Source organism: Mobula hypostoma, chromosome 19, assembly GCF_963921235.1.
Source record: "Mobula hypostoma chromosome 19, sMobHyp1.1, whole genome shotgun sequence".
Classification (NCBI taxonomy): domain Eukaryota; kingdom Metazoa; phylum Chordata; class Chondrichthyes; order Myliobatiformes; family Myliobatidae; genus Mobula; species Mobula hypostoma.
The window spans coordinates 43,146,421-43,172,404 of record NC_086115.1 but is presented as its reverse complement, the minus strand read 5'-3'; the positions used below and the strand labels follow the sequence as shown (position 1 = coordinate 43,172,404).

General features: G+C 39.7%; 1 protein-coding gene across 18 annotated transcripts in view; it reads left to right on the top strand.

Moving 5' to 3' along the window:
• Positions 1-25,984, top strand: part of jakmip3 (Janus kinase and microtubule interacting protein 3) — a 325,135-nt gene that overhangs the window by 70,534 nt on the left and 228,617 nt on the right. For 13 of the 18 annotated variants that reach the window (XM_063071788.1, XM_063071787.1, XM_063071780.1 and 10 more), the window contains exons 2-3: positions 10,032-10,103; positions 18,847-19,090. In XM_063071788.1, coding sequence (XP_062927858.1) covers positions 18,956-19,090 — 135 coding nt within the window. In that variant the 5' untranslated portion in view covers positions 10,032-10,103; positions 18,847-18,955. Of the gene's footprint in view, positions 1-10,031; positions 10,104-18,846; positions 19,091-25,508; positions 25,576-25,984 lie in introns of those variants that run through there. The other 5 variants (XM_063071774.1, XM_063071775.1, XM_063071791.1 and 2 more) reach the window with 3 other exon arrangements.

Sequence of the window (25,984 nt, the reverse complement as noted above, 5' to 3'; positions counted from 1 at the left end):
TGGACCAACATTTCAGATTGGGAATGGTAGGTGGAATTGAAGTGGGTAGCTACAGGGAGATCCTGCTTTTCCTGGCAGATGGAGCATAGGTGCTCGGCAAAGTGGTCTCCTAATGTATGCTGGGTCTCACTGATATACAGGAGGCCACACTGGGAGCACAAGATATAGTAAGATGACCCCATCTGACTTGCAGGTGAAGAGTTGCCTCACCTGGAAGGACTGTTTGGAGCCCTGATTGAGAAAAGAGGTGTAGGGATAGGTGTGGCACCTGTTCCACTTGCAAGAATAAGTGCCAGGGGGAGATCAGTGGGGAGCGATGAATGGACAAGAGAGTCGCTGAGGAAGCAAACTCAGGAAAGTGGTGGGGGCGGGGGTGAGATGTGCTTGGTGGTGGGATCTTGTTGGAGATGAAGGCAGTTACAGAGAATTATGTGGTGTACACAGAGGCTAGTGGGCTGGTAGGTGAGGACAAAAGGAATCCTATCCCGGGGGTGGGGGCAGATGTGAGCAAAATGGAAGAGATGTAGGTGAAAATAGCGTTGATGGTGGAGGGAGGGAAGCCCCTTTCTTTGCAGAAGTTGGATATCTCATTAGTTCTGGAATGAAAAACCTCACCCTGAGAGCGGATGCGGCGGAGACAGAGGAACTGAGAAAATAGGGTGGCATTTTTACAAGCGTTAGGGTGGGAAGAGGTATAGTCCAAGTAGCTGTGAGAATCAGTGGGTTTATAAAAGTTATCAATATATAGACTGTCTCCAGAGAGGGAGACAGTGAGATCAAGAAAGGGCAGAGAGGTGTCAGAAATGGACCAGGTAAATTTGAGGGCAGGGTGGAAGTTGAAGGCAAATTTGATTAAGTTAATGAGCTCAGCATGGGTGCAGGAAGCAGCAGGAAGCTGAGGTCCTTCAGCATTTTGTGTGTGTGTTGCTTTGGATCTTCAGGAACTGTAGATTTGAGATAGAAGGCCTAATCTGGTTGTTAAGCCTCCATCCAATTCACTTACATTCAGTGCAGGAAGCTACTTTTTGCATAGGAAATGAAGCTTCTGCAAATAACAGGCATCCAAAGGCTGGTGAACAGTTAAATTGGCTACTCCAATCATTATCAAACCTACAGAGCACTTTTGTGAAAGTAGCACTTGTCCTAATGGCCTGTCTATACATCAAGCAGCTAACTGGGCATCATTACCAGTGAATTTGAGTGCTACTTAGATATATTGCCATTCATTGTGCACTTGCTGACAAGAGTCTAAAGAGTAAATTTGATCATTAGTAAGTTTATGTGTAGACAGTTTTAAATCTTCGCCAAGACTCATCAATATTTATTATGAAAAATTTCTCATCTTCTCCTTAAGTACATGCTTGCCATTTCAACTTTTGGCAAGGTTTTTCATTTTATTTATTAACAATATGCCAGTAAGTGTACCAATGTTCGGTGTCTTCTTTGGGTCAGGACTTCTGCCTAAATCTGGCAGATCCATTCAAAAGACACTTAATACAACAATTAAAGTACATTTATATAAATACATTGGTGGAAAGTGTTTAGAACTATATGGGTCAAACACAGACAAATGAGACTACAATGGTTGGCAATCAGAGTTGGGAATTTCGTGGAATCATAGAGTTATAGAGCATGAAAACATAAGGCCTGTTAAAGAAATAGGCCATATTCAGTTAAAGAAATGACGATGATAGGCTGTAGATGAGGTCTTCTGGTTTTCAAATCTATTCTGACATGTTCACATGGTCAGTGAAGACTTGTGCTATGCAGGAACTCGCTGATCAGCTGGGAATGGAAAGAATGTACCAAGGGGTACCCATTACAAGAATCCTCCAAGGGTTGCTCTGGGGAAACCACAAGATGATGAAAATGTAATCCTCTACGTTCCCCCTGCGTGTTGCCCAAAGAAAAGTTTTGGAAGTTTATCCCCCCAAAAAATCTCTAAAATTTGAAGCATACAATTTGTAACAAAACAATAGATTATGAGGTCATTCAGAAAACGTTGTTAGTGTTGGTATTCATTTCAAATGAACCTCTGGACAAAGATGCCGTTTTGGATTGTCATTAGTAACGCAAATCCAAGAGAAAGTCGGGGTTGCATAGGAAAGCAATGTATCTGGTTTTATTTCAGGAGCAACATGAAACAACCCAGAAATGTTCCTTATAGCAATACAATCTTATCACAGTTAAGTCAATTTACTATTGCAGTAATTGGAAAAAAAAACAGTATTACCTAATTCAATTTTGGACAAACATATTTTAGAGAGATTAAGAGCGTAAAGTGAGGTAGTCTACTTGTATTTATTGGAGATAATATAATGGCAACTGATATAATGCAATTATCAGTAAAGCTAAAATGGAATCCACAGATAAAAGATAATAAAAATCAATCATAATCTGCTGAATGCATGATTGTGGAAAGGAAGTGGAGAAGAAAGAATGTAAACAACGAGCTTAAGCAAATAATATACCGTATAATTATGGTAGATTCCATCTACCTCAGAAATAATTTGCTAAAAGCCAAAGGTAAATGGCAAAGAGGAAAGGAGTTGCTAAAATTAGTAAAGGGCTTTTTCTAACTCAGTGCGTAAATGACTCAATAGCGAGAATTCCTGTCGTGTTCTAGTAGTGGAAATGGACCAGGGAGGAGAAGTGAAGAATAAGAATGGAAACAACTAATCAAAGGAGAATATTTAAAATGGTGTTCAAAGTAGTCCATGAAAAGATTATACAGTTAAACAAAACCAAACACTTATGATACTGAATAAAAGTTTTAAAAAATAGAGGTCAAGGAAGAACTGTGCGCTATGAACACGGCAGTCTATAAAAGAGACCATGTAAGAAAAACAAAACAAGTACGGATGTTGGAATCTGAAACAGACATAGAAATACTCGAAGAAATCAACAGTTAGGCAGCCTTTGTGAAAGAGAAACCATGCTTTGCATCAGCAGCCATTGTTCAGAACTAGGAAAAGAAGAAGAAATTGGGAAAGACATGTTACCACACAAATTGCTGTTTAAACGAACTATGGAAATGAATTTTCAAGAAATATAAAATAAATTAATAAAATATTCTGCAGCATATACTGTAAATAAAGAAAGGACAGTCAAGAGATGGGGATGAATTGAATAAATATAAACAGCAGGTATGAAATGGTAAAAATATGAAATATTTATACAGGCAGAAGGAATACAGTTAAGATGGGTGTGACATCAAAAGATCAGATTGGAATTGCATTTAAATATCAAAAAAGAAGTATTCAGTAAACTAACTCAAGAGGATAATTTCCCAGGTCCAAATGAATTAAATTTATGCCCATTAAAAGAATTTAGGGAGTTGTAGATGACTATCTGACATAACTAATAACTTGTTAGAAAAAATGATGAATTAATTGAACTGGTGAATAACAGACAACCAGTACCAACTTCTATTTAAGGAGAAACATGTCTACAAAACGTGCTGTGATGAAGGCTCTTAGACTTGGAGAGTTAACACTATTTCCCTTTTCACAGATGCTGCTGGACCTGCTGAGTATTTCCAGCATTTTTTAAATTTTTCCCTGAGATTTCTTGTCTCTACTGATTTATTGATTTTCATTTCCATGGAATAATACATCAAAGCAAAAATGTGTTTTCCAAAAGTGGCTAGCACAATGCTTTACAGTACCAGCGACTTGGGTTCATTTCCAATCCCAGGTACAAACCAATCCTCAAAGAGGGATCAGAAGTGAGCAATTTCAAATTCCTAGGTGTTAATATCTCTGAGGACCTAACCTGGATGCAACATATTGACGCAGCTATAAAGAAGGCAAGACAGCAGCTACATTCCTTTAGGAGTTTGAGAAGATTTGGTTTATCAACTAAAGCATAAAATTTCTACAAATGTACCATGGAGAGCATTCTGACTGGTTGCATTACCACCTGGTATGGGGGTGGGGGGCAGAGGCTACTGCACAAGATTGAAGTAAGTTGCAAAGGTTGAAAAATTAGTCGGCTCCATCATGGGTACCGGCCTCCATAGTATCCAAGACATCTTCAAGGAGCTGTGCCTTAGGAAGGTGGCGTCCATCATTAACGATCCGCACCACCCCAGGACATGCCCTCTCTTCACACTGTTACCATCGGAAAAGAGGTACGGAAGACTGAAGGCACACACTCAGTGATCTAAGAACAATTTCTTCCCACTGCCATCCAAATTTCTAAATGGACATTGAGACTATGAACACTACCTCACTACTTTTTCATTTCTGTTTTTTTTTAACTACTTAACTTAACTATATATTTTAACTTCGACATATACACTTCATCTAACTCAGTTTTTTTCTCTATATGTATTTAGTGAGATTCCATTGTACTGCTGCCGTAAAGTTAGCAAATTTCATGACATATGCCGGTGATATTAAACCAGATTCTGACTCTGATTCTGTCTGTGAGGAGCTTTTAAGTTCTCCCCGTGAATGCATGGGTTTCCTCTGGGTGCTTCGGTTCCTGCCACAGTCCAAAGATGTACTAGTTGGTTAATTGGTCATTGTAAATTGTCCCGTGATTAGGCTAGGTTAAATCATGGATTTCTGGGCAGCACGGCTCGAAGGGCCAGAAGGGCCTATTTGACGTTGTATCTCAATAAATAAAAAAAAGCCGTTACTGAACTTCTACGTAATAAATTAAGTAGTGAAGTCATGAAGTCAGAGCATACTGACTCAGAGAACAATCCATAGTAAGAAAAATAATAGATCCTTGAATGAAGCAGAAAATAGGAGCGTTTTAAAACAAAGAGTTATTGATGAGTAGATTTCCAAAGGATAGGTCACACTTCATCAATCTTCCTGAAATATTTCAAATATTAACAGAGAAAATAAACAAACATATTGGACTATGTATAGCTTATTTAGATTTCAGAAGAGGCATTTGATAAGATGCCATGCAATAGATTAATAAATAACATCAGAATTTTATGGATTCAGGCCAATATGAACTGCATCCTTATGTGAGCAGTGGCCTGGATATCACCTCTCTGGAAATGCAAGACTCTTCTTGACTGCATGCAAGGTACTGCATCCTAATATGTTGCTTTCCTTTTACCCTCTTTCACATCCTCTTATTGCTCTAAAAATGTTGGCAAACACCTAGCCCTCTGAACACAGGAAGAATCTTGGAAGAATCAGTAAGTGTCTGAATCAAGTGTACATCATCTTTGTCCCTCACATCCATTTGTTTTGCTAAAAAAAAATGACAGAAGAACAGCACATAAAGCAAACAAGTGCAAGTTGAAGGCATCATCCAAAATCTTTAGGTATCCAGCAGGAGACCGAAGGTCCTCTCTACAAGATCAATGTCCAGTGACTTCTGACGCATTGAATCTCTTTTTGGTCATGGGACGTTTCTGCATCTTGAAGTTGAAGCTTCATGATGATGCATGTGTTTACTCATAATTGACATAGTTTAGAAGCCTAGAATTATTTGCAGAACCCTTTTTGGTGTCCTCTAACCAAGCAGAAAGTGATGAACTTGCCTTTTCTTCTGTGGAGAGCCTCAGTAACCTCCTTATGTGTGGGAGTGAGGAGGACACTGGGATCTGATGTTGATGCTTCAATCATCAGTTTTAAATGCATATGGGTGATGAGACTGTGAGCCACCGTTGCAAGCATTATGTTCGTTCAGCAGCTATGTTGTTCACAGTTCAGCAGCTCCTGTTGTGTCTGCAATGTATGACTAATTTTGATCAGCACATCTTCGCTAAAATGGAATATCTAGGCATTTTTCTCACTTGAATGCATAAAGGGCAATTTCTTCCCGGACTATTTGTAGATTCTTCTTTCTCCTTCTGCTCCTTCCTCCTCTCTTATAGGTTGTCTACTCTGAAGGTCCTTTCCTGCTCTGCTTTATCAACTTGTCGGCTCAAAGGAATAGAAACAATGGCTCCCTTTTCTGCCAGGATTGCACATGGGCAAAGGTTCAATGGAGCCAAAACATTCCCATTAATTTAGAGAATGAAAATTCTTCAATGCACCAAATATTGCAGTCCTTCCCGAAAGAATTAACTTCAAGCACATTACCAACAGACCTAAAATACCTTAACAACAGGAATTCTGCAGATGCTGGAACTTCAAGCAACACACATCAAAGTTGCTGGTGAACGCAGCAGGCCAAGCAGCATCTATAGGAAGAGGCACAGTCGACGTTTCAGGCCGAGACCCTTCGTCAAAATACCTTAACTTGTGTTTGTGTGTGCGATGGATTTTTCTTGTTTCAAATTTGTGCTGTACAAAGATTAACTAAATGACAGGCTACAGGTAAATGCAAGTAATTTCAAGATTACCCCTCTACCCATGTTCCAAACTCTCATTATTCATGAAAGAAATCAGATACTTGACAACATCCTTGCCACAAGGAAAACAGTTTTTGTTTAGTGTGCTACATATTTGTGGAGAACACCAACACCAGATGCTTTCAATTTAAAATAGTCAACAAGAAATGAACTAGTGAACTGAAAAAAAAATCTTCTGCAACCAGAGAATGGTCAGAAGGCAGAACTCATGGAAGTTCACTTTGATATATTAGCATGTGTGAGGGAGGAGTAGGGCTGGCTGAAAGAGTTAGACTTGGGATAAAGCGAGAAGGCTTGAGTATAGACGAGGGGATGCAATGACCTTTCTAGTATTTTTTAATGTTCTCTGTTTCTATTGCTTCTGCTCTTTTTTTTTAGCTCAAAGCAAGTGTTCAGAATATGAAGGGTTCTCAAGAACAAATTATTTCTCGGTGACTGTATGTGCTGGAATACAGAGACTGAACATGATTCATGATCTGCGTGAGCTGAATTTTAAAAACCAAATATAAGATAATACATTTTGTAGCAGTAACATTAAAACAGTGCATATTATAAGATAGATTTAAAGGATTTTGTTATAATTCTTTCCAGCAAAATTGATTTTTTAAAATTTGTATCTGATTAGCATGAGATGATGAAATTCCTATGCAATGTTGAATATTAAAAACTTTAAGTTTATTGAATTCCCGGTGCAGGGTAAAGCAGGACAACAGCTAATATTTGCTGGTTCTTGTGCATCAAAACAAATAGTACTCAGAACGTAGAAAGAGTAACAAAGCTTACAGCAGTTTCTCTTCAGTGTTGTCTTTAAATCTATTTAGCTTTCACCATCACCCTGCTCGTGCCCTCAAAGTGATGTACTTAAATAGATAGCGATTTTACAACATGCACAAAATGCTTGAGGATCTCAGCAGGTCAGGCAGCACCTATGGAGAGAAATAAACATCCGGCCTTTCAGGTCAAGACCCTTCATCTGGACTGGAAAGGAATGGGCCAGAAACCAGAATAAGAAGGTAGGGGTTGGGGAATAAGTACAAGCTGGCAGATGGGTCGTGAAACCAGGTGGGAGTGTGGGAGAGGGGTGGGTTGAAGTAAGAAGCTGGAAGGTGACAGGTGGAAGAGGTAAAGGACTGAAGAAGAACGAATTTGATAGGAGAGACCATGAGAGAAAGAGGAGCAGAGGCACTAGAGGGTGGTCATGGGCAATGAGGAGAAGAGAAGAGAAGAGGTGAGAAAGAAATCAGAATGGGAAATGGAAAGAGAGAAATGAATTAGAGAGAAAAAGAGAAAAGGAATTACCAGAATTTAGAGAAATCAACATTCATGCTCTCAGATTGAAGGCTACCCGTACAGAATATGAGGTATTGCTCCTCCATCCCGAGTGTGACCTCATTGTGGCAGTAGAGGAGGCCATGGACTGACAGGTTGGAATGGAAATGGGAAGTCGAATTGAAATGTGTCACCATAGGGAAATCCTGCTTTCTGCAGCGGACAGAGCAAAGGTGCCTGAGAAAGCGTTCCCCCAATCTACGTTAGGTCTCACTGATGTAACGGGGGCCACACTGAGAGCTCCAGAGACATTAGATGACCCCAACAAACTCATGGATGAAGTATCACCTCACCTGGGAGGACTGTTTGGACCCTGAATGGCGGTGTGGCAGGACGTGGAGGGGCAAGTGTAGCACTTTTCATGCTTGCAGACATAGGTGCCAGGAGGGAGATCACTGGAATGAGACAAATGGACAAAGGAATCATGTAGAGACTGGTCTCCACAGAAAGTGGAGAGCAGAGGGAAGGGAACGTCGTGCTTAGTAGTAGAATCCTGTTGTAGATAGCAGAAGTTATGGAGAATGATATGCTGAAGACACAGGCCCAATTCTACTGGTCAATGTAAATACATGACTTTCTTTCTTATAACCTAAAATTATTATCTTAATGATGCCAATTAAATATGTTGCAATTGTTGAATGCAAATCAGGGCCAGACTCCACAAGGTTGGTATCCCTGCCATTTTTGTCCCTATCCATTTTGCCTCATTTTATCTGTAAATAGTGAGCAGTAACATGGGGAGGTTGTCAAATCTCGTCATATTTAAAAGGACCTTGTACTGTTTACATTTCAAACTCTGCAAAAGTCTCAGGCCAACTTTCCGATATACTAAATCCTCATTTTTCATCAAGGATGGGGCATAAATAATAAAAGGCATGGTTACCACTAAGGCTGTTAGCAATGACACATTCAATAAGTGCTCAGCCCCTCCTTGGGTATAACAACTTCAACGTAAGTTTCAGGTTGTAAGTTTCCATTTCAGCTTGTGTGTAAACTCTCACTGCTGACACTCTGACTCACCTCTGGCCCTGCACATCTGTTCCCTGCTCCAGCTGCAAAACTTTTCACATTCCTTACTCCTGGGTTCACACCCGACTTTATGATTACAAGGATCCACAAATGATAAATAGGCCAATAACAAAGACGTTTGCGTATTAGTGTTTGACCTTTTATTTAGATGACATTAAAGTGAATGTGTATGAAGCTTCTGGCAAAATAGGAGAGCTTTCATGGCTATTGCATCTTCTGTGGAGGAGAAAAAACAGTAACAGAAAGAAAGTTTAGAGTTAGAGTTATAGTTATAGAGTTGTAGTTATAGAAAAGCCAGGTAATAAATTATGTGTTGTCAGGACATCTTTCCCTTTTGATTGAGCATCTAGACCAAAGGAAATATCTCCAAAGAGCAGTTGGTAACAAAGCCAGGTTCCCCTAGGGAGGCTGTCACCAAGTTGGTAACAAGGTTGGGTTTCTCTCGGAAGGCTGTCACCAGTTCGTAACAAGGTTGGGTTTCTCTAAGGAGGCTGTCACCAAGTTTGTAACAAGGTTGGGTTTCTCTCGCCCTGCCATTGTCCACACAAGACCTTCAACTTACTGCTACAAAAGCACAGTTCTGCCTGAACCAATAACTATCACTGCAGCTCTCAGCTTCTTTGCCCCTGGCTTTTTCTGGTTGCCAGAGAGAATTCTTACAAGTATAAATCTAAAGCTATGTTCACAATAAGTCATTGTTGTTAGCTGAGGCAAGCAGTTTCATTGCATTTTCTACTGACAAAACCAATGACAGAATTCACATCCAGAACTCCACTCACTGCAGTCATGGTACACTGCCTTTGCTTCAGGTCACCTCTCTGCCTTTGTGGATTGCAAAGGCTTCTTTTCCATTATGTGCAATTGACATATGATGATCAGCATGCAGGCCTGAATTTCTGTGCTAATATTCTATCTGCTCACTTTGTTCCTGGGCAGCAAGTGAAAGGCTCAAAGATAAACTTCTCCAATCGTGGATACTTGTTTTCTCTGTCTATATCAGAATTGGTCATATTTTTGATGCAAGTCATCCATCTACAATATTATTTTTTGTTTTCCCTTTTCATTTGCACACCATGTCATGCCATTTCGAATATATCTTACTTCTATGTCACCCTCTAACTATCCATTAATAACTCTTCTCCATTCTGGCCTCACCCTATCATAGATATCTCCTATGTTGTATCTATTCACTACACTACCTCATCTCTTCTTTGCTGCAACTTAAGACTGACATTTTTTTCTCTATCTCATTTCTGATGGAGGTCTAAAACATTAACTCTGTTTCTCCTTCCACAGATGATGCCTGACCTGCTGAGTGTTTCAGAAATTTGTGTTTTTATTTCAGATTTACACTTCTCTCAGTTTATAATTCCAGTTGGGAATCCATAAGGATGAATTCCAAGCCCACCAGATCCAGGTTTGTCCTTAAGCAATTCTTTAAAGTTCAAAGTAAATTTATTATCAAAGTATATATATGCCACCATATATAACCCTGAGGATCATTTTCTTGTGGGCATAATCAATAACTCCATAACAGAATAATCCCTTAGAAGATTGCGAAGATACAGCATGACAACTAAAACATTGACAAACTTCTATAGGTGTGTTGTGGAGAGTACTAATATGAAAACGCCAATGCCCTTTAATAAAAAATCCTACAAAAGGCAGCAGATATGGCCTAGTCCATCAGGTAAAGGTGGTAAAACCCTCCCCACCACTGAGTACATCTACAAGAAGCACAGCACAAAATACTGTTGCAGGAAAACAGCATCCATCATCAAGGACTCCCACCGACCAGATCATGCTCTCTGCTCACTGCTGCCACCAGGAAGAAAGCACTGGAGCCTCAGGACTCGTACATCCGTTTCAGGAACAGTTTTTGTCCCTCAACTATCAGGCTTTTGAACAAAAGGAGATAACTTCACTCAATTTCATTTGCCCCATCCGTGAAATGTTCCTACAACCCACAGAATCACTTTCAAGGACTCTTCATCTCATGTTATTGATATTTATTGCTTTTTTTTCTTTTTGTACTTTACAGTTTGTTGTCTTTTGCAAACTGGTTGAATGCCCAAGTTGGTGCAGTCTTTCAGTGATAGTACTTAAGTAACTGGGACCTTTATAAAAATGTGCATGAAGGGAAATGTGACTGAGCCCAATTTCTGCATCTCCTGTGTTCCTCAGTGTAGACATCATCAAAAGGAACAGTTTCAGAGTTCAGTGTAGCTGGAAGATTCAGCTCCTGCAAATTGAGAGAACTGTGCAATTTATGGTTGATAGCAATCTGTCAATTAGTTGTGATAGAACCATGCACAAATTGATAGTGGACCCCTCCATATCTTACAGTACTCCTATGACAGATAATCCGATGGGTACAACACTTACTTGTCTGCCAATAGCAGTTTACTTGTGAAAGTAGAATCTCAAAATTCTGTGGCACTCTGCCCTCTTCAGCAGAGTGGAATTAGAATATGAGTGTTTTTTGTTTTGTGAAGTTATTCCACGGATTTCCCTTTGAACACGCATCTGGTTACCATTTTGTCTTCAATAAATCACTCAATGGAAAGCACTTTAACTCATCTGTACCAAATGAGGTGGCAGTTATGTGCTTATTATGGGGAAGCTATATTACACAATATGTTGCTGGAAGGCTCAAGATAAATTGGTAAATTGATTTATTATTTTCACATGATGTGGTACAGTGAAAAATGGTGGTTTTCATGCCATTCATACAGACCATTGCATTACAACAGTGCCTTGAGATAGCCTTATAACTGATGCTGTCCTTGAGCCTGGTGGGATGTGCTTTCAAGCTTTTGAATCTTCTGCTTGATGGGAGGAAGGAGAGGAGAGAATGGGGTGGGTGGGTTCTTTTATTATGTTGGCTGTATACTAAGGCTATGGAGTAAACCCTACACAAATCCGGAGTGGAGCCCCTAAGGAGGTTGGATGACATATCACGTCACCTCCCGGCAGCTCCTGCGGCCAAGCTGATGCCAAAAGTACTGCTTCGCATTCCTTTGGACCACATCCGTGAGGCCAAGAGGGGAATCTTGATGTCCTGGCAGCCCAGGATCTCCATATTCATCACCCAGGTCTGTGCCCCGGAGGGGCGCATCCATTGTCTACTTAGACAGACAGAGCTATGATGATACTAAGGTAACAAGAAATATAGAGGGAGCCCATGGAGGAGAGATAATTCCATGATGTGCTGAGCTCTGTCCATAATTCTCTGCAGTTTATCGTGGTCTCTTTCCATACCAAGGAATGGTGCATTAAGATAGGATGTTTTCTACGATGCATTGATAAAAATTGGTGAGGGTCAATGGGAACATGCCAAATGTATTCAGCTTCCTATTGAAGTAGAGGCATTGGTGAGCTTTCTTGACCGTAGCATCAATGTGGTTGAACCAAGGCAAGATATTGATGATGTTCACTCCTTGGAACGTTATACCTTCTCAACCACAACACCATTGATGTAGACAGGAGGGTGTGCACTGCCCCCTTCTGAAGTCAATGGCCAGCTCTTTTGTTTTGCTGACTTTGAGGGAAAGGTTACTGTCATGGCACTACGTCACTAAGTTCTTTATCTTCTTCCTGCACTCCGAATCACCATTATTTGAGATTCAGCCCACAACTGTGTGTCATCTGCAAACTTGTAGATGGTGATAGAGCAGAATCTGGCCACTTAGTCGTGACTGTACAGAGAGTAGAGGAGGAGGCTGAGGACATATTCTTGTGGGGCACCAATGTTGAGGATAATTGTGGCAGAGGCGTTGATGCCTATCCTTAATAAAGGACCAGTACATAATGGTGGCTATGGCAGTAGAAAGGAGTGAGAATGCAAAGCCAGTTGTTGTCAAACTGAAGTGTGGAAGATGACTGACGAAGATAACTAAGAATGAGAGAGGAAGATTGCAGATAATCTGCTGGAACAAGTCTCTGACCTTGTCATTTCCCAAGCTGCATGACCTTTCTTTCCCAATGATTGTCCTTTCTTTGTAACAGGGCTCATCACCCAGCAGTCTTCTGCCATATTTTGAAGTTGTCCTGATAAGTACCACCCACCTAAGATATTTAAAAATTTTCCTTTTTATCTGTCAGTATTCAAATTTGTCAAAATCGCAATACATTGATGATACTTTTCTTTTTAGGTTCTACTTTATATTCTTCACCATTCTTTTATATCATTGAGGCACAGGAGCTTTTATCACTCTTGCTATCTTAATTAACACCGGTATCTGCTGAGCAAGGAACCAAGTAGAAAGCCGTATACATGTTAGTGACAAAATGCTTAGGAACTGAAATGTATTGCATTACATCTACAAACAATTAACAAGGAAGGATTTATTTCTGGCTTCTGGAATTAAACAGTTGCTGGTCTGGAAATTGTATTTGCCTCTCCTTTCAGCTCCTTCGTGTTTGAATCTTGAATCTTCACCCACAACTTTGAGAATGTTCAAAAGGCAGTATCTCACTACCACCTATCCAAGGTCAAGAAAGATTTATCTTTCTCTCTCTCTGCTTCCAATCCACTCTTGGTCCACACATTTTTTTCTCAATTTGCCATAATTCCCCGCTCCACCCTTTCATCCGCCTACGACATACGTGCGCCCCTCCAGATCCATCTCCTACATTGTTCCATCTACTAACCTCTCCTTTTAATTCCTAGTACGCTTCCATTTATCACTCAGCTGCCTTTGTCTCCCAACTCCATTTCTTGCCCCCCTCCACCACCTGCCTCCATCTGCCCATTATCGCTTACCCCTGCTTGATCCACTTATCGCTGATAGGCATCCCCTGTTTCGCCCCTTCCCTCTCTTCTTTATGTATATTGTCTAACACTCTGTTGTGATTAAGGATATTGACCCAAAATTTCATCAATTCCTTTCTCTCCACAGATAACGCTCAAACAGCTGAATTCCTCCAGCAGTTTGTTGTTTTTTTCTCCCCCCCAACATCTGCCATCTGTTGTATCTCTTCATCAGCACCTTCTGAGGAATAATAGAGGTGCTCAATAAATGCTGGTCTTTCGGATGTTTACATCCTGAAAAACGTTAAGGAAAAAATATATGTGGCTTCTTTGGCTTTGTGAAAACATTGTTGTTTTGATGGCCTAGAATCACCTCAGAGGAAATTCTGCTCCTCTGACGTATAAGGATGTCAAGGGTTACAGAAAGAAGGCTGAAGAATAGGGTTGAGAGGGAACAATAACTGAATGATTGAATGGTGGAGCAGACTCTAAGGGCCACATGACCTTATTCTGCTCCTATGTTTTATGGTTTTATGTATGTTATGATCAGAGCTACTATCGTGCATTAGAACATTGTTTAAGTACTTTGCTTTAACTCTCAGCACATTGTTGTCTTTCTACTGCCTGTTTAGCAATATGCATGTTTAAATCACCTTCAGCTCAGCACCAACAGTCATAAGTATCTTTTTTTACATCAAGGGCCGGACTGAGATTCTGAATGACCTCAGATGCCAATTTGGATGGATCAGGAGTCACAGACTTCTTAAGATATTATTGCCCATTCCTTTCTGATTGTTAAATTATTCTTGGATAGTAGGGGCAGTGTGTGAACTTCCAGCAGTTATGTTGGTAACTGAGGGCATTGTATTTATGCTATATTATATACTGGCACAGGTTCAGTAATCCATTTATTTCAATACAGAGGAAATATTCTAAGTGCAAGAGGCAAGTTTCAGGTCTTGAGCAGTTTTGAATTGAATCAATGATAAAAGCATTCAAGTGTTTCACAGTGTTTGTATTTTATTTATATTTGTCCTTCTATAATTTCTAATTTTTGATTGTTTTAATAATCTTAAATAGTTTTTAGTAATTTTAAATGGCTGCAAATGTCAATGTTCAAAGTACATTTATTATCGAAGTATGTATGTAGTATATAACTCTGAGATTCATCTTCCCTGACTAATATCAGACAGCTTACATAGCGTAAATTCTGGAGGCATAATTTAACTGACTATCAAAGCATTTCTGTTGTTGGGGCTCTCATCTTGGACGGGAAAGTCTCCCACTATACTTGTTTTACCAGTCAACAGTTAGCTTCAGAATTAGTTTGGCTCTGCAGGTAAATAGGGATCGGAGACTAATAAGTGACATGGCTGGCTGATTACTGCAGTGGGCTTGATCACACCCCACATGCCAAGTGTTTTGTGCCATTTAGTTAAGGCCTACTCATTAATGACAAATATTACTTTATGTTCACTTACACCCACATGTAGGCTTTGTTCCTTGCTGCAGAGAAATGTACTCTTGATTGCTGTAAAATCAGAGAATTAATTTAATGTTGCATTGTGACAAGGACACATTGTAACTTTTTCTCAGAATTGCTTGGCATTTCTCTTCGCACCAGATTCATACTCCTGCAGATACACAGTTGTTTTGTTCATATGGGGCATTCATTTTCGAGGGACAATTTCTTTTTGTAATAGCTGGGAAATAGTCATTCCAATTCGAGAGGTGTAAAGCACTTTGTGATGGAAGGAACTGTTCAGCTATTCAGCATCTTTCCAGCCTGATGATATTCAACACCATCATCCCCTCCAAACTAATCGGTAAACTCCAACACCTGGGCCTCAATAACACCTTGTGCAATTGGATCCTAGATTTCCTCACTTGTGGACCCCAGTCAGTTCAGATTGGCAAAAGCATCTCCTCCACAATCTCAAACAGCACAGGAGCACCACAGGAATACGTATTGAACCACCTGTTCTGCTCACTATACACCTATGACTGTGTGGCTAAGTACAGCTCCAACACCACATACAAGTTTGCTGTTAACTCCACTGTGATGGACTGTATCAAAGGTAGTGATGAACCAGCATACAGGAGAAAGATTGAAAATTTGGCTGAGTGGCGTAATAACAGCAACTTCTCACTCAATGTCAATAAGACCCAGGAGCTGATTGTAGACTTCAGGAGAAAGAAACCATAGGTCTATGAGCCAGTGCTCATCGGAGGATCAGAGGTGGAGAGGGTCAGTAACTTTAAATTCCTGGATGCCACTATTTCAGAGGATCTGTCCTGAACCCATCATGTAAATATAATGGCAAAGAAAGCATGATAGCGCCTCTACTTCCTCAGGAGTCTGCGGAGATTCAGCATGTCATTGAAAACCTTGGCAAACTTCTAAAGATGAAGAAAGTGTGCTAACTGGCTGGCTGTATTACAGCCTGGTATGGAAACACCAATGCCTTTGAGCAGAAAATCCTACAGAAGGCAATAGATTTGGCCCAGCACATCACAGGTCAAATCCTCCCAACCATTGAGCACATCTACATGAAACAGTACCATAGAAAAGCAGCATCAATCATCAAAGACCCTCACCACCCAGGCCATGCTGCCATCAGAGAGAAGGTACAGGTGCCTCAGGACTTTCACCACCAGGTTCAAGAACAGTTACTACATCTCAACCATCAGGCTCTTAAACAAAAGAGGATAGCTGCACTCATTTAAGGACTTGTTTAAGAACTCTGGTATATTGTAATTTCATGCTCATTATTTATTTCTGTTTATTTATATCTGCATTTGCAGAGTTTTTTTTTCAGTTCCTGTTCTATAAATTTGTTAAGCATGCCCATAGAAAAAGGAATCTCAGGGTTGTATGTGGTGACATATATGTACTCTGATAATAAATTTTACTTTAACTTTGAACTTTGAGAATGTTACAGGTCACCCTAGACAACAAGCAGTTTCCAATTTACCAATATCTGTAAGTTAATTTTATTCATAAGTCAGAACGTAGACAAAAATCACTCAAAACAGTAACCATACCTCCAGAGTATTATAATGAGTGGCATCAAAAGACTAATAAGAAAGAACAATTACCTGAAGTGAAGAGAGAAAAGAAATTTGTTCTGCCATTCATATTTATGTACAGTAATGTGCAAAAGTCTTGGGCTCATAGCAAAGGTGCCTAAGACTTTTGCACAGTACTGTGGTAATTTTATGTATTGCACTGTACTGCTGCTGCAAAAAAACAAATTCATGACACGTGAGTGATGATAAACCTGATTCTGATATGGGTCTGTATTGTGGACTGAGTGGAAAGGGAGCATGGAGAGGGGAATCATGGTTGGGAAAATGTGAATGGAGAAGGGAGGGATTGGGAAGCACGAGAGAGACATTTTGTAATGATCAGTGAACCAATTGTTTGGAATCAAATGAACTTGCTTGGTGTCTCAGGGCTGGGTGTGTTTGCACCAGCACCACCCCGGCATTCCTGTGCTATCTGTCCCACACTCCTCTCGCAGCGCTCCACTCTTGCAATTCACAACATCACTTGTTCCCGCCAGACTTACAAACTTGCTCTTTGCTCCATGTTGACAAGTAGAGTACTGTGTAAAAGTCTTAGGCATGCTAGCTATATATATGTGCCTAAAACTTTTGCACAGTACTGTATGCCAGTCTCTTAAATTTAATAATATTGTGGGTGCCTGCTTGTATTCATAAGTGTCCATTGGTCAGACATTCATTCTTGGAATTGGCCTGTACTGCCATTATCTTGAAAGCCAAATTAATCAGCTCTTTGCTGCTGCTGATGGGGCTGGAAGCACAAACAGCCTTGGAAATGCACATCTTAAATGAACAATCTCCCATGGCATGAATATGGCTCATTTCTTTTTGTAGTTTGCTGCTATTTTTTTTTACCGTGCCCATGGTCTGTTCTTCATCAAATTACAGTATTGCTTGCACTGTTTTAATTATATGTTATAATTATGTGGTTTTTGTCGGTTTTTCAGTCTTGGTCTGTCTTGTGTTTCTGTGATATCACACTGGAGGAACATTGTATCGTTTCGTAATGCATGCATTACTAAATGACAATAAAAGAGGACTGCGTGTCCTCAGTATCTAATTTCTTTCATTCAACACCTTCTATTGCCTGATGACAGGAAAATTACACATAACCTGTATTTATTATCTGAAATATACTTTTTTCATGATAATGCAAGGTTTTACCTGTCAGCATATCCTATATTATTTACATCCCACAGATATATTTAACCATTTCCCACACTCTAATCCATTTATTCTGAACATATGCCATAGTATACAAGGTTAAGCACTCAAGAGAAATAATCTTATAATTAGAAAAGGTCATGATGTAATTGAATTAACTTCAGCTGAATCCATAATTTACCTCATCAGACTAAGAAAATCAAATGTTTCCATTTAGTCCATGTCCAGTTACAAGTGAAACCACTGTGACAATAACAGAATAGAAAGATCTCTCAGTGACTCTCAGACCATACTCTGATAGGTAATTGTAAGCTTTGCTCCCACTGATCTGGCAACACTCACCTACCACCCCCAATAGTCAGGTCCTTCTTCGCCCACCAATTGCAGCTTGATTTCTGAGACAGCGTATTGGCAGTGTTCTTTCCTTGGATAAAGCCGATTTGTTAACAACAGACACCTGATATCTTGGTCTCTGTTGATTTTCCAAGTAGCAGGCGTACAGCTAGACTTTTCATTGGTGTAACACACAGTGACTGTTTAACACACCATACTCATGACTAAGGTAATTCTATTTATTCCTTGTTGTCTAACTTCCAAATACAATTTGGGTCAATAGAAAGCAACTTACTTAAGACTTTGTACCAGAAAGAGAAAAAAACCAAGGGGAAAAATTATAAAAACAGACATAAAGTCATCAATTAATATATCTGATGTCATTGATATGATTAAAATAATACTTAAAGGACTGAATTATAAAATTGTCAGATATGAGGAGCATAACTTCTGTTTATCTGACAGAAGAGCTGCAGGAAGTTTTGGAAATTATGTATTTTTTGCTCTTCCAATGGATTAATTCAGAGAAATTCACCTTTTTTTATTGTAAGGCTTTATTGCTACCAAACTAAAGACACTCAGATACTTCACAAATGCATTTCGAGTTACAAGCACCTTTCTTTAAAGTTGTATGCTTGAGCTTCTGAGGAGTTATGTGCAGTAAACCTGAAAGTATTTGTTATGATGTTAGAAGTTTGATTATTAGAAATGATTTTTGATTTGTCACAAAATGCATTCCCGTTTACCGCTACGTATGGCTGACATATTCCGACTGAATTTCAAAGCTAAAATCCATAAAGAAGGGGGAGAGAGTAATGTGCCATCTCTTGATTTTCTTTTAAAGGTGGAAATGAAAATGTAGACGAAAGTAGAGAGAGAAGAGAAGTCTCCAGCTCGGGAACGGAGAGTTCTCTCTGTCTGCGTTTTTACCCTCTGGAATACAGCAGCACACAATGTCAAAGAAGAGTGCTGGCAGTCGAGCTAAGGGAGACAAGCCTGATGCCTTAGCTACTTTGCAAGCTGCCAATGAAGAGCTCAGGGCCAAACTGACTGACATTCAAATCGAACTTCAACAAGAAAAGAGTAAGGTGTGCACTATTCTATTTCTAATAAATAATAAGTTTGTACAGTAATTAAGCATCAGCACATAAAAGTTGTAAGTTTTCTCAATGTAAATTGGCAATGAAAAATAGTGTATATGAATAAAAATTATTTGTTATGTGCTGGAAATTGTTATGGATATACTTGAAGTTGCAATATATCTCTAAAGTGTGGAAGTGTTTCCATTTTTGCAGTTCATGAGTACAAGTGAATTACTGGTTTTGCACTATAAAGTATTGCTATAGCTATGGGGGACTCATAAAAAAGAAAATAGAATTTAACTTATGAAATTTCAGATGTTTAAGGTCTAAATAGGCTCAATCTCTTTTTTGGATCCTAAATTTAAAACATTCCTTATTCAGGAAGCCAGTAAAGTAGCCATATAAATATTTTTTAAAATTTCTACTGGCAGATATATGAATATATATAGTTACAATCTGTGTGTTTATTCTTCAAGTGTTAGATGTCGCTATCCTACTGTCATCTATAACATGGTTTCCCAGTCTACTATAGCCAACACGTGCTTCATATCTTCATAGTCTGTTAAATTTAAGACCCTAGTTCTATATTGAACTAAATTACTTTCAATTATTATAACAAGCTTATCTCCTTTCATTAAAGGCCTTCCTATCATGACTGGATTATTAATTAACCCTTTCTCATTGTGCAAGAGTAACTAAGCAGCTGGTTCCCTTGTTGGTTCCTCTAAATCTCTTACATAATCCATGAATTAGTCCTTCATTATTACTGCTAATTTGATTTGCCCAGTTTGCATGTTGATTAAAGTCTCTCATGATTATTTTATTATCCTTGTAACAAAAGCTTCTAAATTTTAATTTACATCTTCTATTATTTAGGGGCCTATAGAAACTCCCACCAACGTTCCTGCACCACTGAAACTGATTATACTTGATTTTCTAAGCTATGAACCTTTCTCTGCATGTAGCCCATTGTTTATAATCAGTGATACCTTCTCTCATTTTCCACATTACCTACCTTCTCTAAAATTCAAGTATTCTGGAATATTTAGTTGTCAGCCTTGGTCATCTTGCATCCATGTAACCATATAACCATATAACAATTACAGCATGGAAACAAGCCATCTCGGCCCTTCTAGTCCATGCCAAACTCTTACCCTATCCTAGTCCCACTGACCTGCACTCAGCCCATAACCCTCCATTTCTTTCCTGTCCATATATCTATCCAATTTAACTTTAAACAACAACATAGAACCTGCCTCAACCACTTCTGCTGGAAGCTCGTTCCACATAGCTACGACTCTCTGAGTAAAGAAGTTCCCCTTCATGTTACCCCTAAACTTTTGTCCTTTAACTCTCAACCCGTGTCCTCTTGTTTGAATCTTCCCCACTCTCAATGGAAAAAGTCTAACCACGTCAACTCTATCAATCCCCTTCATAATTTTAAATACCTCTATCAAGTCCCCTCTCAACCTTCTACGCTCCAAAGAATAAAGACCTAACTTGTTTAACCTTTCTCTGTAACTTAGGAGATGAAACCCAGGCAACATTTTAGTAAAACTCCTCTGTACTCTCTCAATTTTATTGACATCTTTCCTATAATTCGGTGACCAGAACTGTACACAATACTCCAGATTTGGCCTTACCAATGCCTTATACAAATTCAACATTACATCCCAACTCCTATACTCAATGCTCTGATTAATAAAGGCCAGCAAACCAAAAGCTTTCTTCACCACCCTATCTACATGAGATTTCATCTTCAGAGAACTATGCACCATTATTCCTAGATCCCTCTGTTCTAAAGCATTCTTTAATGCCCTACCATTTACCATGTATGTCCTATTTTGATTAGTTCTACCAAAATGTAGCACCTCACATTTTTCAGCATTAAACTCCATCTGCCATCTTGCAGCCCACTCTTCTAACTATCCTAAATCTCTCTGCAAGTTTTGAAAACCTACAACTCCACCTATCTTAGTATCATCGGCATACTTACTAATCCAATTTACCACCCCATCATCCAGATCATTAATATATATTACAAACAACATTGGACCCAGTACAGATCCCTGAGGCACACCACTACACACCGTCCTCCAATCTGACACACAGTTATCCACCACTACTCTCTGGCGTCTCCCAGCTAGCCACTGCTGAATTCATTTTACTACTTCCATATTAATGCCTAACAATTGAACCTTCCTAACCAGCCTTCCATGTGGAACCTTGTCAAAGGCCTTACTGAAGTCCATATAGACAACATCCACTGTTTTACCCTCGTCAACTTTCTTAGTAACCTCATCAAAAAATTCAATAAGATTTGTCAAACATGACCTTCCACGCACAAATCCATGTTGACTGTTCCTAATCAGACCCTGTCTATCCAGATAATTATATATACCATCTCTAAGAATACTTTTCATCAATTTACCCACCACTGTCATCAAACTCGCGGGCCGATAATTGCCAGGTTTACTCTTAGAACCCTTTTTAAACAATGGAACCATATGAACAATACGCCAATCCTCCGGCACCATCCCCGTTTCTAATGACATTTGAAATATTTCTGTCAGAGCCCCTGCTATTTCTAGACTAACTTCCCTGCAGGTCCTAGGGAATATCTTGTCTGGACCCAGAGACTTATCCACTTATATATTCCTTAAAAGTGCCAGTACTTCCTCTTCTTTAATTGTCATACTTTCCATAACTACCCTACTTGTTTCCTTTACCTTACACAATTCAATACCCTTCTCCTGTAATGCCTTTTTTATCATAGCCATTTATTTCAAATTTTTCATCAGTTTTCATATCTTATTAAGAAAGCTTTGTGTATTCTGGTATAGATTCTTGAAGATTGTTTTTTTACTGCTTTTGTTTGCACTGATTCCTACTAGAGCTGAACTGACCTGATGTAACATATCAAGGTCTGCTGGTTTACACAGCCAGAAAAGGGCAGAACAACCTTAAACTGATCCTCCTTGATGTTTGCTTTGTACAATTTAATAAAGAATATTGGCATGTAAGTGCTAACTCAATGAAAGCAGAGTTTTAATGCATGATTTTTGTGAAGCCCTGGGTAGCGTTGTAAGTACCAAGCAAGGTGACACTGAACATCGACTTACTTTGAAGGGGTAAATCCTGGACCTGCTAGGAGGAGCAAGTGCAAAAGGCCTGGACATTTGGTGGACAGTTCATCCTCTTGCTGAACAGTTTCTAGCCATTAGCCCACTGTGCACTTAACCATACCATTTCCGTAATGTTGACTGCATCAGATTAGCACCTATACCTGTGAGCAAATCTGTGCCAACAGTTCCATGACATAATCGAGCATTGACCACACCATCAGGACGACATTCGGGACCACGTGGCTCACTCTGACTGCAGCTGCAAGAGCTGGTTCTGCGCATGAAATGAGATGAGAGATAGTTTGATTTAATGAGGCCAAATCCCATGCAACAAAGGATGGAAATCTTGGAGGGAGCTGCAGGAGTCCTATTGATTAGATAAGGAGATGATATTGCTGTTGGAGCTCCTGACCCAGTTAGTTTACTGTTAAACTGCAGTGATATTGTCCAGCTTCCCAAGGGGAAATACTGTAATGGTGTTTTCACAGGTCTCCATAAAAAACCCTCAGACAGCTGCAGCTTATTCAAACCACTGCTGCTGGAGTCCTCACTAGGACCAAGCAAGTAGAACGTATCACTCCAGTTCTCAGATTGCTACCCCGGCCTCCTGTCCATCAGAGGATTGACTTTCAAATATTACTTTTGGTTTATAAAGACAATCATAACAGCGAAAATTACTTTGACAAGGATTTAGATTGGAATCTGAATGTTAGTCGTGATAGAGCTGGTGTTTGGCAAGCTACGTTTATACTATTCCAGTCAGCGCAATTGACCAATCGCATAAGGTCTCATAATCCCTGAAGCTGGCTATTGACCACCCATGTGAAACTGGGGTCACTTTGAACACCTCAAAAGGAATCCTCTGCCTGATTGTCTGTATTTCGCCGTTTGGTTCCTGCCAAAACTGTATCATTGCGCAACCTGTTTTCCTTAGGTCTGTAGGTGTTCATCACTTACCAACTGTTAAATTGCATGAACTCATTCTGTGCCGTGAGTCAAGAGGAACTGTTGGGCATTCTGGCTGCTAATTTATGCATCCCCAATAATGTCTGTTTAGTTGGTAAGGTCAGATGAAATTGCCGAGTTTCAGACATGTTGTGACAATGATTGCTAACTGCTTGCAGAGCTATGGTTGTTCCTGTGTCCCAGTGCCTCATCCTTTTTTTTTGTAAAAGCCTGCTCTACTAATGGTCGGTCAGGCTCCGTGCCTCAAGTTAAGGTGCCGTTTACCACCCCTCCCCACCAAGAATCTCGAACACCACCCAACAATCCCCTTAGGACACATAACCGCTCCCTTGGGAATCACTGTCCTAGACTCTCCCACTCTATATAGGCCGTTCAATATTCAATAGTTTTCAATGGGATCCTCCACCCCTCTTCTAAACTCCAGTGAGTGTAGGCCCAGACACACCAAATTCTCCTGGTACACTGACCCTTTCATTCCTGGGATCATTGTTGTGAACCTCATCTGGAATTTCTCCAACGGCCGCATATCCCTTCTTAGATAAGGGTCCGGAAACTGCTCGCAATACTCCAAATGTGGTCTGACCAATGCCTTGCTAAGCCTCACTGTTGGATTTTCTCATTTCTTTTTCCTTCTATTGTGGAAGTGGTAAAAGCAATTGTCCTTGAGAAACAAGGCTGTAGTGATCACCAGCTTGGTTCATATTTAACTAACTTGGCGAATATCAAATGTGACAATGTAGAAAGAGAACTACAAGTGAAATGCTGATTTACTTGAGACCCAGTCTAAGCTTGTGGAATGGCACCTCATTTTCCATCTGAGCACATTGCAGCCTTCTGGACTCAACATTGATTTCTAGGTGACTCACTTTTATTTTATTCTAGAAGTGACTGTTACTGCCGCAAACCATTTATCTGTGCTATTTCCCAGTTTTCCTTCCTTCGTTAACAGCTTGATGTGTAAGAAAGTCTGGCATTTTGTAACATTTTAAAATCTACCTTTGGGACCTTGGAGTATCTTCAGAGAAAGAAGTTAGCTTCAGAATTAGTGATAGTAGATCTCTTGCGGTCATCCTAAACATTTTATAGTTTCAGCCTTTCACAATGATATTCTGCGCAGCTCCTGTCAAAGTAGGCTCCTTATAGTTCTGGCTGACTGCAGTAGATGGCAGCCTTTTGTTCACACCATGACCTATTTCGTTGGGACAAGGAATCAAATCTTATGTGACAGTTTCCACAGTGATCCATCCTTGCCTGGAACCATGGTAGTGGACATGATGGCTTGTTGTTGACCTCATTGTTTTCAAAGTAGTTGAATTTTAATTGTAGAACATAAACCATAGGACATTACAGTGGAGTACAAGCCATTCAGCCATAATATTGTGCCAAACTTATAACCTGCTCTGAGATCAATCTAACCTTTCCCTCCACAGAGCCCTCCATTTTTTTATCATCATGTTCCTATTTAAGAGTCTCTTAAATATTCCTAATGTACCTGCCTTCACCACCACCCCTGGCAGTGCAGTCCATACACTCATTACACTCTGTTAAAAAACAAGTTACCTTTGACATCTGCCCAATATATTCCTCCAATTACATTTAAATTATACCCCTTCATATTAGCCATTTCCTCCTGTGAAAAGTAGTGTCTGGCTGTCCACTCAATCTATGCCTCTAATCTTCTTGTACACCACTATCAAGTCAACTCTTTTCCTCCTTTGCTCCAAAGAGAAAAACCTTAGGTCACTCAAACTATCCTCATAAAGTATGTTCTCCAATCAAGCAGCGTCCCCGTAAACCTCCTCTGCACCCTCTATAAAGCTCCACATCCTTCCTAAAATGAGGTGACCAGAACTGAACACAATATTCCAAGTGTGGTCTAAGCAGGGTTTTATAGAGCTGCAACATTACCTCATGGCTCTTGAAATTAATCCCCAACTCATGAAAGCCAACGCACCATATGACTTCTGATAAGTTAATAAATATTACAAGTTGATAAACGTGCAGCCATTTGGAGGGACCTATGGATCCCAGTGTTCCTCCACACTGCTAAGAAAAATTACAAGCCACAGGGGAGTAATATATTTGCACTAGTTTGATTCCCTCAGATCCTCTTTAGCATCTTTTACTACTTTTCACAGTTTGCTCTTTGTTGTGTATAGTTCAATACCTCAATAGAACATTTGTTCTTCTTCACTCAGCAGTTTTTACACTTTGTCTTGGGTTCTTTGTTCATTTTATAATTAGTTACATACATTATCAATCAGTTCCCACTCATCACAATGTGTCTTCTAAAGTTTTATTTTTACTCTGCATTCTTTATTTTTGTTGTTGAGGTGTTGACGGACAAACAGGCTCAATGTACCAGCTTATCTCGGCATGGTCCTCGACGGCAGACGTACAGTAAGTTTAAAAATAAATACCTTCAATGAGGTTAATAGGCGTGCACTCAAAACAGCCATCTATTTTTTTTTCTACAAATTCAAATTTGTCTGTTTACAGTCTTTCCTTCTGATTTACAAATGCTGCTATCTCTGCTTTCTCTTTCAACTTGTGCAAACCCTGTTTCGCCCTCAGGATCTATTTGAAATCAGAATCATGACATATGAAATTTGTTGTTTTGTGGCAGCATTACAAATCATTAAAAATTACTATTAAAAACAAAAATAAAATAAATAAATAGTTCAAAAGAGGAATAGTGAGATCAAGGGTTAATCCACCTTTCAGCAATCTGACAGCGGTAGGGAAGAAGCTGTTCCTGTACATTGCAGCATCCATACCAGGTGGTTTTGCAAACTGTGAGAATGCTGTC